The 19,468-nt window shown below is 39.5% G+C and overlaps 1 protein-coding gene across 4 annotated transcripts in view; it reads left to right on the top strand.

Moving 5' to 3' along the window:
• Positions 1-19,468, top strand: part of Kcnip4 (potassium voltage-gated channel interacting protein 4) — a 1,056,025-nt gene that overhangs the window by 947,896 nt on the left and 88,661 nt on the right. For 3 of the 4 annotated variants that reach the window (XM_051165122.1, XM_051165121.1, XM_051165120.1), the window contains exon 2: positions 8,968-9,092. In XM_051165122.1, the coding sequence (XP_051021079.1) occupies positions 8,968-9,092 (125 nt within the window). The remainder of the gene's footprint in view (positions 1-8,967; positions 9,093-19,468) is intronic. The other variant, XM_051165118.1, reaches the window with a different exon arrangement.

Genomic DNA, 19,468 nt, shown 5'->3' with positions numbered 1-19,468 from the left:
ATTGAATTCAATCACGAAATTGCAAAGCAATTCAAGTTCTCCTAAAATGGAAATTGCTATGTCATTGCCAACAAATATCTCCAACAGGAGATGCTCAAAATAATTGACCATTTTCAAAGTGCTTTTCATTTCCCATATAGTATAGGTATAGGAAGTAGGATAACATGCTAATTAAAGCACTTTTATTTGGTTTTAAAACACACTCAATGCCAGGTGTGAAGAAATATTTTCTGACTAAGAAATATCAGGGCTTCCGATGCTCAGGGTAGTCTGTACAAGTCTTGGAATCAATCTTTCTGATTATTTGATGGTGTTCTATTCATGAGTTATGTGTACATCATTAGCTCAGAATCAATTGCTCACATACTCTTTATGTACACTTCAAAATAGTTCCTGGTGGGTGGAAGGATGATTAAGACAGGAAGAGTCAAGAGTTTCCACAGGTCTTTACCTTCTTGACATTAAAAATATAATAAGATTGCCACACACTTCAAAGAATACTTACAAGGTCTGGCCCACGTTTGAACTCTGTCCATGGATGTCAAATGTTAGAACAGGAAGCAGAAACAAGTAATTCGTGACAAGTACTCTTCCGTCCCTCATCAACTGCACAGTGTGCAGACTTAAGTTGGGTTACATAACCCCTGGTACTATTTACTAACTGACTTTCAGGCCAACGTTTGTGAGCAAAATGAGAAGATCTCGTGTTTTGTTGTAAAGCACATGGCTTTGCAGTTATAGCCAGAAAGATGGACACTTCAGGTGGGGTCAAATTTATATAATTATGATTGGCTCTAATGGGCTTCCACCATATTTTAAGAAACATTGTTAGAAAGTTGCCTATTTGAAAACTCATTTTGTTGTTCCCCAGTGACTTAAATTCCAGTATGTAGCCCAATTGTGTCATGGCCTGCGGGGCCTGTTGCCTCAAAATGCAGGACAGCGTTGGCCCTTAGAGACTTACATCTAAGGAGAAAAGAATAAAAAGGGACAGACATGGAGTTCAAGGGTGTCTGGGTTTGGTAATCTGTTGTTTCATCACAATTAAATCTGTTAGAAAATGTGTGAAACGTCTCCTGGATGGGGAGACCTGGTGGCACTCAGAGGAAGGATAGCAAGTTACCAAGAAGAGACTTGATATTCTAAGAGCGTATATAGGGGGAGGAGGTCTCCCTCAGTCACAGACATAGGGGAGGGGAGAAGGGGAGAAGTGGGAGGGAGGGAAGAATGGGAGGAAACAGGGGAAGGGCTAACAATCGAGATGTGATGTGAATAAATTAACAAAAAAAAATGAAGGAGAAAAAAAAAAAGAAAACGTGTGAAATAAAATATGTGCATTTGGGGTGCCTCAGACACAAATGCAGCACCTGGGTCAGCTCCTTGGCGAGATGCCAAAGTTTTTCTAGTTTGTGAAGTCCCCGTTTGGGTCCAGTATTTTTGTCACAATTAAACTGGCACCTTCTTACATATCCACCTGAGTCTTCCCTATCCCAAGAGCTTAAACCCTCTGCACCTGTCTCCCTCATGTTTCTCATTGGCAGGACATCTTTTACTAGCTAGAAACTTCCACACTGTACTTTGGCACATTTTGCCCAATGATGGAATGAGGCGCCTCTTATCTCCTAAAATTTTGGAATCTATCATATTATCTTTCTAAACAGCTGCTGATTTCAAATTGGTAACATTGGTGATCATTGGTGACAAAAAGGCAAGGATTGATTCCTAGATGTCATGTTGCCTGACTATGTTATTTTTAAAGTTTGTAGGTCCTAGTTTGCTCCTTCTGAAATAGAAGCCACAGTGGGTCTCTCGCTATCAGTATATATGTCAGTATTGAAATACGCTGACATGCTGCTAAGCTTAAGTGACAGTTGAGTAAACAGTGATGGCTTTATTACTAAAACAGAAAAGAAAACAGCATTGCATTTAAAAATTCTTGGTCAGGTACCAGATAGATGGAGACACCTGTCTGTTTCATTTCTAACTAGCATCTTGACTTTGAGCTACTTATCTTTAGGCCAGCAGCATAGCTTTATCTGCATTTCTGTTATCTGAAAAAAAAGATAATAATTCTACTATTGAAGAATGTTATAAAAATTATATTATGTAATTGGACAGCAAACTTCCTAGGATCTACTGGGAAACCTAGGTAACAAGACATTCTTTGATTAGCTTTGTGTCGCATCAAAATTTAGATGAGAGAATACCTCAGACCTGTGTGTTAGACAACAGAATTTTTCTTTCTTGTGAGTCTGAAGGCTGCAAACCTAAAGTCAGGGAAGCCGTGTGCCACTGTCCTTTCATTGTATTTACATGAGTATTTTCCTTTGTGAGCTCGGTTCAGTTATCCTTTGATGTCCTCATAAACATATCAGTCCCGTTGGGTATTGGAAGAAGTCCACACTATCTTGACATTTCATAAAGGCCCTACCTTCAAATGTAGTCAGGCAATCAGCCTGCTTACTCACTTGAGCTGGGTAGTTTATGATGAAGTCACGTGATTTACTTAAATAGTCTAAGTAGCAGGATTCCAGGCATAATGAAGGTCCCATTATTGTATTACATCATAACTAATGCATGATGGAGGGAACACATAAAAGGAGCAGGACGTGTGGTGAGCATAAAGGCAGAGCAAGAAGAAGGGCCAAGAAAACCTTCCATTAGCCCTGCTTTTCCAAAGCCCCACCATCTTTTAACAGCAGCACTGTGAAGAACATGTTTCAGCACATGAGAACACTGAAGGTAGCCTCAGCTAAGGCACATTAGGATGCGAGACATTCACCACGTGAATCTGGGGGACACAGTTCATGCCATACAAGTGAGGATCAGAAGTCAAACAGCAAACGATGGAAGGGAAAGCAGAATGCAGGGAGTGAGTACTGTTAACGTCTCAGACACTGGGAGGACACAGATGGCAAGAGGTTGTCATCATTTTTATCACTGTCATTTCTCTCAGGACCAAAAGAGAGAGTGTAGAAAACTAAGGGGCCAACTTGAGACTCCAAAGTCTGGGTTTGATTCAGGTCCTTATCTTTTCTTCACTATGAAATCTGGCCATGTATTGTTTTAACTTTGTGAGACAAAGTCTCCACATGTGTGACAGATGGCTGGTGATACTTCGTTTGGGAAGTTATTGTAGAGAGCTCTCATCTAACTCCTGGTGCACCCCAGGAATTTAATCAACTTTAGGCACTGTGTTAGACTCTTCCAGAATGCATGGTCTCAGATAGCATCGGAGTCAAAGGTGACCCTGCAGCACCCTGCTGTGTTCCTGGGAGAGTTATCATCCAAGAATCAGAGTTGATTGCATTGAGTGTTGCTGCTTTTTAAACCTAGCATATGCTGGCAATTGCTGATGATTTTAAGGATCCTTTATGGAGCCTGCCAGGTGCCTGGAAATAGAGACAGCCCTTTGGCAGGTCAAAGCCATGAGGAAGCACTAGTCAGTGGGGAAGAAAGGAGACCGCAGGCAGACACACGGAGTATCGTTCCTTTGGAATATCACATGAGATGATTACCCTGTTTCACTACTTAATTCAATTACATCAACCCTCCAGCCTTCGGCCTTTTGTCTTAGCTGTGGCATCTGCAAGCCTGTGACAACAGGAGAAAGAAACTACTGTCCCTAGTGGGTAGTGCACTCAGACTTGCTGCATAGCACAAAGGTTGGGAGGTTAATGCATTGTTTTGTTCCTCACTACTGGAAAGGTTACTGAGTCTCTGCAAGGTCAGGCTGTGATTGAAAGGAGTGCTCAGAAAAATCTGATTAAATTCTCCTCCACTTTTGCTTGTGCTGTGTTTCTCAGAACAATGAAAAGCGATCATGTTGGTTCTAAAGAAGACATTCTAGGTCAACTGGAATCCCAAAGATCACAATCTGAAAGTTCTTCTCTAGGGAACAGCTTAAGTTCACAGGATTTCCAAACAGTGGGAACTCCAGCATCATCAGCAACAGGCCATTCATCATTCTTCCATTCACCAAATCACTGTGACTCCCAGGTACCTATTAGACCCAGAGGATGCACAGATGCGTAAGGCTAGCCGTGTTTTAAAGGAGCCTACAACGGCGACATCAAACATGAGTTATTATGTCATGTTTACTATGGCAATGGTTCTCAGCCTCCTTATGCTGTGACCCTTTAATTATTTTGTTGACATGTCATGATTGTCATTTTGTTATTGCTATGAATTGTGATTTCTGATATGCAGAGTATATGATATGCAACCTCCAAAGGGGCCACAGTCCACAGGTTGCGAAATGCTGTGTTGATTACATGCAAGATAGGACCTGCTGTAAAGCAGTCTGGATAGGCTTCCTAGAGGAAGCAGGAATTCTTTAATTGTATCTTCAAAACCCTACACACTTTAACAGAAGTATAAAAGAAAGAGAGTTGTAGGGTGAAGAAACTGCACTTATATGATACAAAAGAGGTGTTCACATGACTTTACACAGTCGGAAACCTTCTACTTGACATCATTCTCTTGTGTTAAGTCTGAAGCATGGCATTTGTTTATGTTGGTGTATCTAAGAACACAACACAAACGAGACCACTAATCCACATCTCCTTGAGAAGCAATGTTTCCTGTATCACTCTATCCCAGAACCACAGAGTAGAAATACCCACTGGCTCAAATGAATGAAAACCAAGGTGATTCTACTCTATATTCTTTTAGTTGAGTTTCTGTCTAAAACCCAGGCTAAGGTCAGTGTGTCAATAATGCCTCGCATCTTTTCTGGACTACTTTGAGTTCTTCCCACTACATGCTGTTAACACGCTACTTACTTTCTTAAGAGTTTTATACATTTATTTATTTTTAAGAATTTCATACATTTATATGATGAAATAGGACACCTCCTCTTCATTTCTCCCCTTAAACACCCCAAATCTCCCCACTCACATGAACTCTCCTAACTTCATATTGATTTCCTTTGACAACCTGCCAAGCCCAGCTCTAGCTACTCATATGTGCATAGGTGTGATTCTAGCTACTAAAGCATGGGAAACCTACCTGTGCTCATATTCTCAATAAGTAGCCATTCTCCTTTCCAGAAACAACTATCCAGTGTCAGTAGACTGGTGATAAGAGGTTGGGCTGGAGATGATCTGCCTCATCTATGCAAGGTTTTTTTGCCTGGCTTTATCCTGTATTGGCCTTGTAAAGGTAACCACAGCCACTGTGACTTCAGGATTGCGTTAGCCATGTCATATTCAAAAGACATCTTCAAAGCACTTCTCTCCCTCCTCTGGCTCTCATAATCTTTCTGTCCTCTTTAGCAATGTTCACTGAGCTTAGTAATCATGGGATGAAGATGAAAATATGTGTCATTTAAGCCTGAGTACCCATGCTCTTATTCTCAACACTTTCACCAGTCATGCATCTCACCATTGCCTAATGATGTCCTTTGCAAAAACAAGCTTCTCTAGCAAAGGCTATAAGGAGCCCAAGTCTATGGGGATAAGAAGAAATGTTCTGAATGCTATTTGACCAAATAACAGTAGCAGGTTTTACCCTAGGGGCTATGATCTCCAAATGTTTGGTATTTTGACCAAGATTACTATACAAGGTGCGAAATTCTTCCCTATAGAGCAGGCTTCATGTCTAATAAGGAAGGGATTGGTTCCTTTAACAGTCATGTAAGTATTGTACACTTTGCAGGGTCCAGTGCTATGTAAGATCATTGATGCCTTTTCTTCCTCAGCACCCCAAATAACATCCACATGGTACTGGGAAAGCTAATCATCAGGGAAGTCATTTTTGGTCAGTTTGACATTGGTTTCGCTATCTTGTAACCTGGTGTCTTCAGCAATAGGAGCTTACCATGTTTATCATAGTGGCTAATAAACAATAATGTACAATATAAACAATATAAATAATATAGGCACTATCCTGTATTGTTTTTGTTTTTGCTTGTTTGTTTGTTTTGAGACAAGGTTTCTCTGTGTAGCCTTGGCTATCCTGGACATATTAGAGAGAATATAGAACATTTCTCTTTCTCGGTTGCCTAACACTATATATTTTTTCTAATTCCATCCATTCACCTACAAACAGTCATTTTTATTAGAGCTTAGAAATATTCCATTGTTTATATGTACAATATTTTTATATTCTTTCATCTGTTGATGGACATTTAAGTTGATTCTATTTCCTAGATGCTATAAGTAGAGCCTAAGTAAACATTGATATGCAAGTGTCTTTGTAGTAGGATATAAAGTTCACTGGGTATACAAGTAAGGCTAAAATATCCTAGGGTAGGACATTTTATTAGTATTAAACATTTTAGTGTTACCCATTTTACTCCATGTTCTTGAGTGCCATGTCTACATGTGTGTGTGTGCACCAAATGCATGCCTTGTGCCCACAGAGGTCAGAATAGGACATCTGATCCCTGGAACTGGAGTTGCAGATGGTTGTGAGCCTCCAAGCGGGTGCAGGGAACTTAACTCTGGTTCTCTGCAAGAGCAACAAGTGCTTTTTAAACTGCCGGGCTATCCCTCCATACCCTTCCAGAATAGTTATTCTGGATTTTTAAAGAAACCTCCAGACTACTTTCCACAGTGACTGTGCTAGTTCACACCTCCACCAACAGTGTGGAGGTGTTCCTCTTTCTGGGGCTAGAAAGATATACTAAGAACATCTGTTGCTCTTGTGAAGGGCCCCATTTTGACTCGCAGGATCCATATAGTGTTTCTTAGCTGTCTACAACTCCTGTTCCAGGGGTTAATCTGCAGGCACCAGACATGCACGTGGTGTATCAAACAATACTAAATCATTAGAAGAAAAAAGAGTTCCCATTTTGCCACATCCATACCAGAATTTGTTTTTGTTCATATTACTGATGATGGCCATTCAATTTGGGGTGAGGCAGTCTTTATTTTTCATTCCACTGATGTCTAAGGATGCTATTTTAATTATTGCCTAGCTATTTGAACTCTTAAGAATTTTCTGTTCCATTCTATTGCCTATATTTTAGAGCTATTTTTGTTCTTAATGTTTAGGTGGACCTTTTGTTTATTTATAAATTCCTGACACTTATCCACCATAAGATGAATAGTTGGCAAAGTTTATATTAATTCACTTCTCAGTTTCCTTTGCCAGTTACAGAAGGTGCCATAGTTGACTTCTAGTCTTACTTACTGTGCTACCAGAGACTTATTCAGAAAGTCCTTACCTATGCTTACAAGTCGAAATTTGATAAATGAATAAAAAAAATGTGAAACAAGGCAAAGGTGTCTCCTCTCTCCACTTCTATTCAACATAGTGCTAGAAATTAAAAAATAATACAAAGAAGAAATCAAGGTCTCCCTATTTGCAAATGATACAAGTCTTAATATAAAAGGCTCCACTTAAGCAAAACTCATTTGGGGATGATAAATAATTCTAGTAAGTGGCAGAATATAAAATTAACACACAGCAATCAGCAACCTTCATATAAACCAATGACAAACAGACTGAAAAATAGGTCAGGGAAATAATCTCATCCCATCCGTAGTAGCCACAAAAAGTAAATTACCTGGGGATAATGAATGTTTGTTTGCATCTCGCATCATTTATTTTGACAAGCAGAACCATTGCACGCTTTTGTTCCATCGCCATTATCAGTGTCCTGCAAACTCTTGAGAGTGAGAGTTAGGAGAGGGTTGGATGCTGTTTCTCCTGACCTCTACTCCCTGGTGAGAGCCCTACCTCTAAGCACTCAGTAGACAGTTGGAGGTGCTAGTATCCTGGATGGTACATCCTTGTAGCAACAGCTACATGTCTGTACATTTCTAACTGCCCTGTGGGACAGGAGTTGGAGGACCTGTGTGTGTGATGGGAGGAAAATGTGCAATCTGTAGACAATGAATAGGCTTTCCTGGCGAATTCTTGTAAAGAGTGGACCTAGCATTAACATAGAAAATTCACTAGCGGCTCCACTTCACAATCTACTGTAAAAGTACTGAAGTACGTACTATCTTTTGAGGCACACACACGCAGATACTCATATACTCCAATTCCTTCAGACTTGTGTTCATAAGGACATAGGCGAAATGCACACACAGTATTAGATGTTGCTTGAGGGAAGAACATTTCCTCTTGACAAATCTTTGGGCTCTATTGTATTATGCAAAGCTCAACAGGATTGATTTTTGCAAGTTCTGGAAACTGATATATTAAAAAAGAAGATATATTACATTACTTTATTCCAAAATCTTATTAAAGTTTATATCAATTCTGAGTCATATTGGTACAAAACTTTTTTTTTTACACAAAGCATCTTTGATAGATTACAGTGTATATATAGTCACAGAATAAGGTACAATAATCTTATAGCACTCATCTAAACTAACTGCCTTCACTGCACAACTGGTTATCTAGTTACAAGTACCTCAAGGGTCCAGTACTTTTTTCCAGTGAGCTCTAGAAGGCTGATATTTGGCCAGTCCAGCAGACTTCTGTTGTTTTGCCTTCCTCGGCACCTTTGCAGCACCTGGGGAACAAAAACAAAAATAAAAACAAAACAAAACAAAACAAAAAAAAACCACCAAAAACTCACTTTATTTGAATGGAATCCTCAGAAAAAGTAGCAGAGTCTTTTATGGTGTATGCATGATATATGAAATGGTAGAGATTTTTTATACAATAATTCTACATTTAAAACTAATGCTTAATATACAAAGACACATTTCAGGTTCAATTGTGGCTGAATTTTATACATTTCCTGCAAAAATGCTAGAATTGTAAGAATTACATTGATCGGTAGGATGCTTAAGGAAAACCATGCACACTTGTCTTAGTTTAATAGGGTGAAATCTTAGGAACCTGAGGAACAGAGACTGTCTCTGTCGCTGTGAGGTTCCATCCTGGAGGGACAAGTCCCTGAAACCTAGGAAGTCTTTTGTCCTGTTTTTCTGTGTTGCTCATTCCAAGTTGCAGGGAGCAGCACTTATGCTTAAGTCTCTCTTTCTCTCTGCTTTTCCTCTGCAGATAGCGTGGAGGATGAACTGGAAATGGCCACAGTCAGGCATCGGCCTGAAGCCCTGGAGCTGCTGGAAGCCCAGAGCAAATTCACCAAGAAAGAGCTTCAGATTCTTTACAGAGGATTTAAGAATGTAAGAAATTCCCTTCTGACCTCACCTTCACCCACTTCTTAGAGGAGCACTAAAGTGGGGGTGGGGGACCAGGGACGGGGGAGGGAGGATACAAGGGGCGGGGCACACCGTCTTGGGAGAGCCCAATCTCTCCTAGATCTGAAAACAATCAATAGTCAATACCCACTGGGACATGGATTGACTTTAACAAGCCTGTGCTGCTAGAATTTAATTGACTGTTAGACAAGGATGAGCCCTGGAAAGGGTTTTCTTAATTAAATTCTTCTGTTGTGTTCGTTTTCTTCCTCAGATGTAGTGGGAGAATTTCAATACGCACTTTATCTTTTAACTATAGGCTAGTGTATGCTTATGAAGTGTTATTTGGGGCCACAGACACACTTGGAAGCAGACTGAAGATACATGTAAGAGGCAGAATTCTGTACCAGGCTATCTAGTTTCAGAGTCCATGTGAGAAAAGGCTAGAAAAGAAACTACAAAGCATTGTCAAAGCACCTCCTGAAATCCATATAAGGTCTTTGACCTTTCTTTGGTCAAATAAAACATAAATGAAAGAATAACAGCAAGGACAGGGTATACAATGTGAGAAAGAATCTTGGTTTTCTTTTATTTCACGTCTCCTTTCACCCTGACCTCCTTTCATGTGTGTGTGTGTGTGTGTGTGTGTGTGAGAGAGAGAGAGAGAGAGAGAGAGAGAGAGAGAGAGAGAGAGAGAGAGAGAGAGAGAGAGATGAATCTGTGGCCCGCTCTTTCACTAAAGCATTTCTGGTATATACTAGTCATTTTGCAGGGGGAGATATGGAATTGTGGGTGGAATTTGATAAACAATGGTAGACAACCTTTATAAATAGACCAGAATCTGTTACATGTTTGTTTTTCTGTTGTTGTTGTTGTTGTTTATTTGTTTGTTTTTGAGACAGGCTTTCTCTTTATAGCCTTGGCTGCCCTATGCTTGCTTTGTAGACCAGGCTAGCCTCGTACTCACAGAGATTCACCTGCCTCTGCCTCCCTGAGTGTTGGGATTACAGGCGTGCCACCACCACCATGCCTGGCAGTATCTGCTACTTGTAATTCCTGTTTGGGGCAGCCTGAAAATATGTCTCTGAACAAAAGCTAGTAGTTTGGAAGACCTCACTCTTCTCCAGTGTTTTGAACTCAAATTTTGGGGGAAAAAAAATCTAAAAAAAATTGGCTTATCAGTTTTTCTTGGATATTTTTTGTCAGTGCTAGTCCCTGTACTCATATTAACAAACAAGTAACTCAGAGTTAAAGGGATAATATCCAGTGCTTGACTTATAGATTGGACTACATTGATTGACTCCATTTCTGGTACTGGGAAAATTATTGTGTTTTATTATTTGTAGAAGAAAAGACTGTCAGTCAACCAAACCTCAGGGACCCATGGATTGTCATGGAGCATGATTGTCTGTGACCCTGATATACATGTGACCTCCTTTCCAGATTTATCATCATCAAGAGAAGTGATAGCATGGGCACCTGAAAGGATCAAATTAAAGCCAGAGAAAGCATGCTTTGTCTTTAAAGAGTTCATGGCCTAAGCTAAGCCAAGTATAAAAGCTTACTATTGTAAGTCCATTAGAAAATAGATTTCTTTAAATCACTGAGTGTCTGTGCATCAAATTGCACATCAGCCCAACATATATTGTGATCTTATACACACTTAAACCAAAAGAGGTAGCTATACATATTCTTTTTTATTCTTTTTTAATTGTTTTTAAATTCACACACATACACTATAGATAGATAGATAGATAGATAGATAGATAGATAGATAGATAGATAGAATGGTATATATATAGATATAAGCATGGATATAGCTATAGATATAGCATTTGCATACAAGAAAAAAGCATAAAATAGCTGTCTGGGGACTTGGGATACTTTCCTTAGGATAACAATTTTCAAATCCAACTATTTTGCTGTGAATTTTATCTCAGATTTTTATGTCTGTAAAGTTCTGTTGTGTAGACATACATTCTCCTTATTCATTCACTTGTTGGTGGACAGCTGCTTCTATTCCCTGAGTATTATGAATGGTGTATCAGTCAACATGGGTATTCAAGTATCTATGGGTTGACGTACAGTATTTTAGGTGTATGCCCAGGAACGGTTCTGGCTAGGCTATACATAATTCTATTATTAACTTTTTGAAAAACCTCAACCCATAATTATTCCCAAAGTGATTTAAGAGGTTTCTGTTTGAATCAACAGGAGTAAGCGTTCTCTTTGTTTACGGTATTACCTGCATTTGTTATTAGTTTTTTCTCAATGATAGACATTAGGAATGAGGTGGTATAGAGTATTAAAAGTTCTAATCTTTACTTCCCTTGTGGCTAAGGATGTAGAAAGCTTTTCATACACTTATTGCTTGTTTGTGATTCTTCTATGAGCTGCCTATTCAGTTCATTGGACCATTCACAGTTGAAAAGATTGGAAGTCTTTGAACTTTTGTAGTTTTTTATATATTGTATATTTAGTTCTTTTCTGATGTATAACTGGTATAGTTTTTCTTATTCTCTGATTTACCTCTTTACTCTGCTTGTAGTTTCCCTTCCTGCACAGAAACCTTTTTTATTTAATATAACTTTTAGTCAGATCTCTCTCTCTCTCTCTCTCTCTCTCTCTCTCTCCTCAAGTGTGTGAGGGGGTGGTGGTGGTATGTGTATATTGTGTCATTTATGTGTTTGATGCATGCACATAAGTGTGTATGCACACATGCATGGACAAAACAGGATCGCGTGTGCTTTTCTTTGTCCCTACTGCATTCTTGAATTCAGATACATTATTGTACTGATTTGAAATTTTTCCATTTTGGCTGGTTGGCCAAAAAGCTCTGGGCATCTGACAATCCCCCCAACATTAGAGTTAGAAGTGCTGGACGTTAAGTCCAGCTTTCTACATGGGTGACTGGAATTCAAGCTCAGGTCTTTGTCCCAGCAGAGTAATCTTTCTTTTTCAATGAGCCATCTCCCCAGCACTCATTTGTCAATTTTTTAGGATTATTATTTTTTCATTCTTCTTCAGAACATTATTGCCTATCCCTGTCCTAGTTACATATTAAAATGTTTAGTCTAATTTGGATTGAATATTTTGCTGGGTTAAACAGGTAAGTCTAAGTTTTCTTTTTGGTGTTTGAAAATTCCAGATTTATTCCTGTTTTTATTGCTTTTAATAACATTTTATTAATTCTTTGACAGTTTCATACAATGTATTTTTTTTTACCACATCTACCCTGCCTCCAGCTCTACTCACATCCACTTTTATATCCCTACCCTTTCAACTTCAAGTCCTCTTCATAATTTTTTCCTCTTCATGATTTTTAACCCACTACATCCAATTTGGACTTACCTAAATAGTCTTCCTGGTGGAGCCTGCTTTTGATTATGGCCAACTTTCCAGGAGCTGGATCGTTACAGTTTGTAGCTACCAAATGCCAATAGATCTTCAGCTAGGGGTGGATCTTCATGTTTGCCTCTGTTCTCCGTGATGAGATTCCATTTGACATGAGCTTTCCCAGGAGTTGTGCGTGCTGCAGAAATCACTTTGGGTTCATATGTCCAGCTATCCTGTTGTGATCGGACAATTCTGTTTTTATTAGAGCCATTCACTACTTCTGAGTCTGATAGTCTTTCCTCTGCTTCCTCACAGATCCCTGACTCTTGGGTAAAGGTGGTTGATATGTGTACCCATTTAGTGGAGTCTCTTGTCCTTTTCATGTTGTTTAATTGAGGATCTCAGCTTCTCTGATAAGGTACTGGTCTATGAATACAGTGATAAATGATTAGGGTTTGTTTTACTGTTGTGCTCATTTACCAGAATATTAGTAGTGGATCTCTCTTAGAGCCTGTCACCTTTCTAAACATAGCTTCTTGGCCCTGATGACAATGCCAGGTATGGGTTTAATCTCATTGAGTCGCCCTTAGATCCAACCCAAAAGCAGTCAGTTACTTCCATGACATTTAAGTGATTACTGCACTTTAAGTAGAAGTGCTATAGCTTGCAGGTTTCAAACCTAGGTGAGATCAATGGATATGTTTAACCCCCAATAGTGTGCAAATCACCTTCCAACACTATGGAAACTAGTCAACAGGGATGAATCATACAGATGAGTGAGTATCGATTTGATTTTCCTATGTTCTGTGACTCAAGTATGTGGTGTCATTAACAATAGTGCTTTGATATCAAGTTCTAGAGGGTAACCAAGAGTACTAGTGATAGCTGGACATCTGTGGAAGTCTACAGGCTAATAACTCAGAAAGCGCCAGTTGGCCTCATAGTAGGGTTTTTGTTATCTAGTTTTAGCAGCAGCAGTAGCAGCAGCGGAATTTTTTTGAAAAAGCTTTTTCTTTGTTTTCTTTTGTTTTGTTTAATTTTGTTTTTATGCTTTTCAAGACAGAGTTTCTCTGTGTAGCCTTTTTTAATCCTAGACTTACTTTGTAGACCAGGCTGGCCTGGAACTCACAACGATTCACTTACGTCTGCCTCCCCGAGTGCTGGGATTAAAGGCGTGTGCCACCACACCTGACCCAAGAAGCTCTTTCTTATTCAATATAATTTTTGGTTCCTTTGTAAAAACAATTAGTGTCTGTGGCTGTGTAGTTTGAGTTCTGGGTCCTGTTCTGTATTCCATTTTGCTAATATACAAGCTACGACTACACTAGTAGGTACAGATATTCTTGAATATTCAAAGGAAGTTGCTTTAAACATTTTCCATGCTTACCCTTGACAGTCCTAATTTCAAGCTCTATAGAAGGTTTTTCTTCTGTCTAGTTCTATGTCAACTCCACACAAGCTGTAGTCATATGAGAGGAGAAGGCATCAATTGAGAAAAAGTGTTAATGTAGTATCAGGCTGTTGGGAAACCTGTTGGGTATTTTTTAAATTAGTGATTGGGGAATTGACTCATTATGGATAGGGCCACCCTTGAGCTGGTAGCCATTCTTAGGTCCTATAATAAATCATGCTGATCAGTGCATAAAGAGCAAGTTAATAAGTAGCACTCCTCCATGGCTTCTGCATCCGTCCCTGTCTTCTTGTTCCTGCTCTTCTTCAGTTGCTGTCCTGACTTATTCAAGGATGAAGCCAAATAAATCATTTCTTCTTCAAGTGGCTTTTGGTGATGGTATTTCCTCATAGCATACCTACGACAACAGCTATGATCCTCAGAGTCAACTGCCTTAACTGCTACCTCTGTATAGCCTTGGGAAGGCTAGGTAAAATCTTTACATCTTCCTTGGTATAAACAAGGAAGAGATACTAAGAGCATTTGCAATTCTATTGGATTCATTATAGTCGTCTAATATTGTTTATTCATGAATATTACACACACCACCCCATCACCTGCGTTAATGGGTTGGCCTTCTAAGTACTTCTTCAGAAAAGCTTCCTTATGCTTCAGAATTTTGGCCGTCAATTATCACTCAGGCCCTTGTGATTGCCTAGGGCAGAACAAAAAGGTAGGTGCTTGTCACAATCATAGAAGCCTAATTAAAATGAGTATTGAGATGTATTTTACCAAGATACACAAACGAGCACTTGTGCATCTGTTTAGATTTTATACAACTGTGTTGATATATCTGAGAAGAATGATTTAAAAGAGGAAGGTGACCTGGACCAGCAGGTTACTTTAGTAACAAAGTCCTGGGGAGGGAAGCCTAGAAGACTAGAGATAAAAGGGATACGACAGGTGGATCCAGGAGTTCTTGAGTAAGCTATGTCTTGTGTCAAGCAAGTTTATTAAGAAGTACAATATCTTATATATAGTATGTGGTGGGGCAGGAGACTGAATCAGCAGAAAACAATCATACAGTGACACGAAGTCAGCAGGAAGTGAACCAACTTTGCACAAGGAAAACACAGAATATTTCAAAGGCCTCAGAGACAATGTATGCATCAGCTTTTGGACTCATAACCATAGCTCTTTGGGGTATGAAAAGGGGCTTTCAGCATGCAAGGATGCAGCTCGCCCAACAACTTTCCCCCAGGTCACTAATGGCTCTATCAAACACATTCCTTTTTTATAGGAGGAACTGTGTTCTTTTTCCGTAAATCAGGACCTCAGGGAAGGTCCCGCACAAGATCCCTGGCCCCAGGCTCTAACTGGCTCTGCCAATTCTGTTCCTGGTTTAGAGAAGGAGCTGTGTTCCTTCTTCATACATCAGAGCCTTGGTGAAAGCCTGGCATAAGCCTTGCTCCCAAAAGAAAAGGATTTGCGGGCACACAGTATCTGATATTTTATTCTATGGTCTCTGGGTCCAATTGTTCATGGCCTGAGCTGCTCATTTCATGTCAGGTAGGAAACTGTGAGAAGTAGGCAGTGCTAGGGACAAATACACATGCCTCCCCTTCACCAGTGGTCTACTTCTACCAAGTGGCGTCTCCTAACATGATTACATCAATGGATTAATTTAGCATGTTCATGATCCAATCACCTTTGAGTAGATAGCTGGGTTCAAGCACTCAACACATGAGTCTCAGGGGACACTTTACATCCAAACCAAAATACCACATATCAATGAGCATTTTGATAAGCAAGTAAGAGATTTCCTAGTTATGCCTTCCTCTATCCATGCCTCCAGGAGAAGTGACTTCAATGGCAATAGAAAACACTAATGGCAACATACAGATGAGAAGGGTGTAAGACGCATCAAGCATTACCCCAAAGTCAATATGAGAGAAGGTTAATCATAGAATAAACCTTTAGATATGGTCACTTCTAAATTATAGAAATGATTCAACACAATTTCTCCTCAGAGATCTCACAATAGACCTTTTAAAAATAAGAAGAGACTTGATACCCTATGAGAATATACAAGGGGAGGTAATCCCCCTCAGGAACAGTCATAGGGGAGGGGAATAATGGGAAAATGGGGGTGGGGGGGAGGAATGGGAGGATACAAGGGATGGGATAAACATTGAGATGTAACAAGAATAAATTAATAAAAAAAAAAGACAAAAAAAAAAATAGCGGATGGGACATTATATCTAAAATGGTTGTGTAGAAGGACGCCTTAATCTAAGCACTAGCATCCCTGGATGCCTTGGCTGCTGCTATGTTTTCATTCTCTTGTCACCACTGCAGGTCTCTCCACATGAAGTCTCGATGCCTTTCATCCCATTTGTTGTAAATTGGAATCAAGATTACTGCCATCATTAACCTTTGCAGCCAGCAGCTCTGCTGCATGCCTTTCACAAGTGGCACTTCACAATAAATTGCCTGCCTGTCTTTTATGCATTTATTTATTTTCTCTCTTCCATGCACTCTTTTCTCCACTCTACCCTAACCCTGCTCCTTTCCCAGCATCATACCCTTCTCCTCATTTCTGTTTCTTTATTTATTTCTCTCCCTTAATTTTTATCTTATCTCTCTCCCTCATTCAATGCTTTTTTTCCCCTCGGCCTTCCTTTTTTTTTTTATAAAATAACTTTTAATGTGTTTTTAAAAATTAAAGTACATTTATGTTTTCACAGTTTTATACATCCAAAAGTAATTTTGTCCTAAGTGACAAAGTACTATTTTGTTTTCCTCTCTTTTCTTCCTGTTCTCTCTCTTTTCTTTAATTTGTTAACTTTATATCCTGATTGCATTTCCATTCCTCACAGCTTCCCAGTCCCATCCTTCCTTCCTCATCCCTCCTCTCTGCTTCCCCTACTCTTCAGAAAGGAGGAACCCCTCTCTACTAGCGTCTGACCTCAGCCTATCAAGTCTCATCTGGACTGCCTATGTCCTCTTCCTCCCACCAGGGGAAGTAATCAATGAGTAGGCACCAGAGTCCATGTTAGAGGGAGTCCCTACTCCCCATATCCTGGGACCCACAAAGAGACTGTGTTATCTACTACATCTGAACAGAGGATCTAGGTCCTTACCATGCATGGTCCTTGGTTGGTGCACCAGTCTCTGCAACATGTCTCTCCCATCCCAACCCCGCTTGGGTTTGTTGGCTCCATTTGTCTCCTTGTGAAGCTCCTGTCCCCTCTAGGTTCTTCTATTCCACAACTTTTCCATTGGACTTCCTGTGCCATAATTTGCCTGTGCCGCCCACCATCAGTTTTGATCCCCTGCTGGTTGGAGTCTTTTAGAGGACATCTATGGTAGGCTTCCATCCTGTTTCTTCTCTTCAACTGCTCTGGTGTCTCTTCTATTTGCCCTTCTGAATGAGAATTAAGAATTCTCCCTAGGGCCCTCCTTGTTATTTAGGTTCTTTAGGTCTGTGTACTATAGTGTAGTTGTCCTGTATTATGTGGTTAATATATGCTCATAAGTGAATATATACCATGTGTGTTTTACTTGGTCTGGGTTACCTCCCTCAGGATAATATTTTATAGTTCCTTTCTTATTTTATATTTTTCTCTACTCTCTTCCCTGTCTTGCCTTTCACAACTGATGTAATGTGAAATAAGCTTTCATCAGATCTGAATGTACTCAACACACATTTCACACACCGCTTTCAGAGAAAGAACATCGGTTCGCTCAAAATGTAGTAACAGAAAATCAAACAACAGTAACCTTTAGATTTTTGTGTAACTCTGGTGAAATGTACAACTGTAACAGATGTGCCCTGAATCATATCATGGAGACATGGAAGAAGGTCAGAAAGGCTCACAGTTATTGGATGGCAGCACTCAGAACCAGTTTCCATCATAGAAAGCGAGCCAACTTCCTTTGCTTCCTGAATATTAATTATCTTAAGCCCTCAAGCTCAAAAATTCATTTCCCTGAACACAGTGGGAAGACACGTTTTAATGAAACTTTTAAGACTCTCCAAATTTTGATGGAAAAGATAAGCCGTTCATCCACATCCAAAATAGTCACACTTGTCAGAAAGTGGCTCAACTTGGTAATCTCCCCCTAAAATCAAGTTTACCATGAAAACATATTTTCTCATGTGCAGTGCCCATGAGCATTCCTTCTCATTGTCAGTATGCATTGTGAATACAAACAGAGAACTGGAGAAAGGGCGGGTAGAGGGTGGGTTTCTTGTCTTATCTCTCTGACTGACTAGTTGTGTCTCCCACATATTCTTGTGTCTCTTGCCACATGCTGATTCCTAAAAGGTGAACCTCTGACCGAAATGGAAAGAGCATGAGAGAACTTTTTACTGACATGACTGTGTAATGAAACCATCTGCCAAGCCCCAGCCTGAAAGATTATGACTTAGTAGTTCTAGGGGTGGGTGGAACATATATTTTAATTTCTTATAACTTCACAGGTGTTGCTACTGCTGCTTTGGGGAGCACATTTTGGGTGACACTGCTGTAATCTAGACATTACAGGCCTGGGGGTCATTCATATTCAGAGCTGTAGTTTAGTTGTTTTGTTAGCTTCGTCCTCCTCCGTGACTGTATGCCTTTGTCTTTATAAACTGGGACAATGATTGCAACATTAAATTTATTTTAGAACTAATCATAAAACTAAAAGGAAAAATTGAATCTATAGTGCATTCACACATAGTCAGCTGTTGTATGCACTATCAGCGTGGGCTGTGGGGTGCTCAGGCCTGGTCTCCATAACTCCCAAGAAGTCTTTTGGGTATTCAATTCATAAATATTCATGAGGATGGATACAGCAGAGAAATACAAAATATTATCTACTGATCAGCAACCTCAAATTATACTGCATACAGTAATCATCTGGGGAACTTTAAAACTTACAAATTGTTGGGTACTGTGCTTGGCAATTTTGATGGAATTGCTCTGGAAGGTGTGGGGGCAGCTCAAGCATCAGGATTTACACATTTCTCTGTAATTATGATGTGCAGGCAAAACTGAGAACCATGGAATGAAATATAAGTGTCTAAAAGGTTCTTCTATCATATAAAAGCATTTTTACCTAATTGTGATGAGTCCCAAAATGTCTAATATCAATGATTCCAGTAGTTACACTGGAATCCCATGATGTGTGTGTGTGTTTTGTGTCTAGATGGATTGAAGAAAGTACCAGGTTTTGCTGATTTTGATACTGTTCATTCTTGGGTTAGGTTATGCTAAGGAACTTTTTGTGTGTTTTAAATGTCCAAATTCCTACATTAAAAAAACATTTCATATTTACTATACCAAAAGACATTTGATTTTAAGATGTCAGATTCAGTTTTCAATATGCTCCTATCTTCTTGATATTTACTTTCATTAATTCATAATTTATCAGTGGATAATAATATCTATCAAACAAGGTAGAAGAAGATCAGATAATACTAGGCACAAACTCTCATATTGAGGCTCAATTAGACAACCATTAGGAAGAAAAGGGTCTCAAGAGAAGACAAAAGAATCAGAAACAATGCCACTCTCATTGTTAGGGGGTCCCACAAAAAAAATCAAACAACAATAGAATATATGCAGAGGACCTATCACTGGCCTAT

Source organism: Acomys russatus, chromosome 22 (assembly GCF_903995435.1).
Source record: "Acomys russatus chromosome 22, mAcoRus1.1, whole genome shotgun sequence".
Taxonomy (NCBI): domain Eukaryota; kingdom Metazoa; phylum Chordata; class Mammalia; order Rodentia; family Muridae; genus Acomys; species Acomys russatus.
The sequence above is the reverse complement of the archived record's forward strand: the minus strand, read 5'-3'. Positions and strand labels throughout refer to the sequence as shown.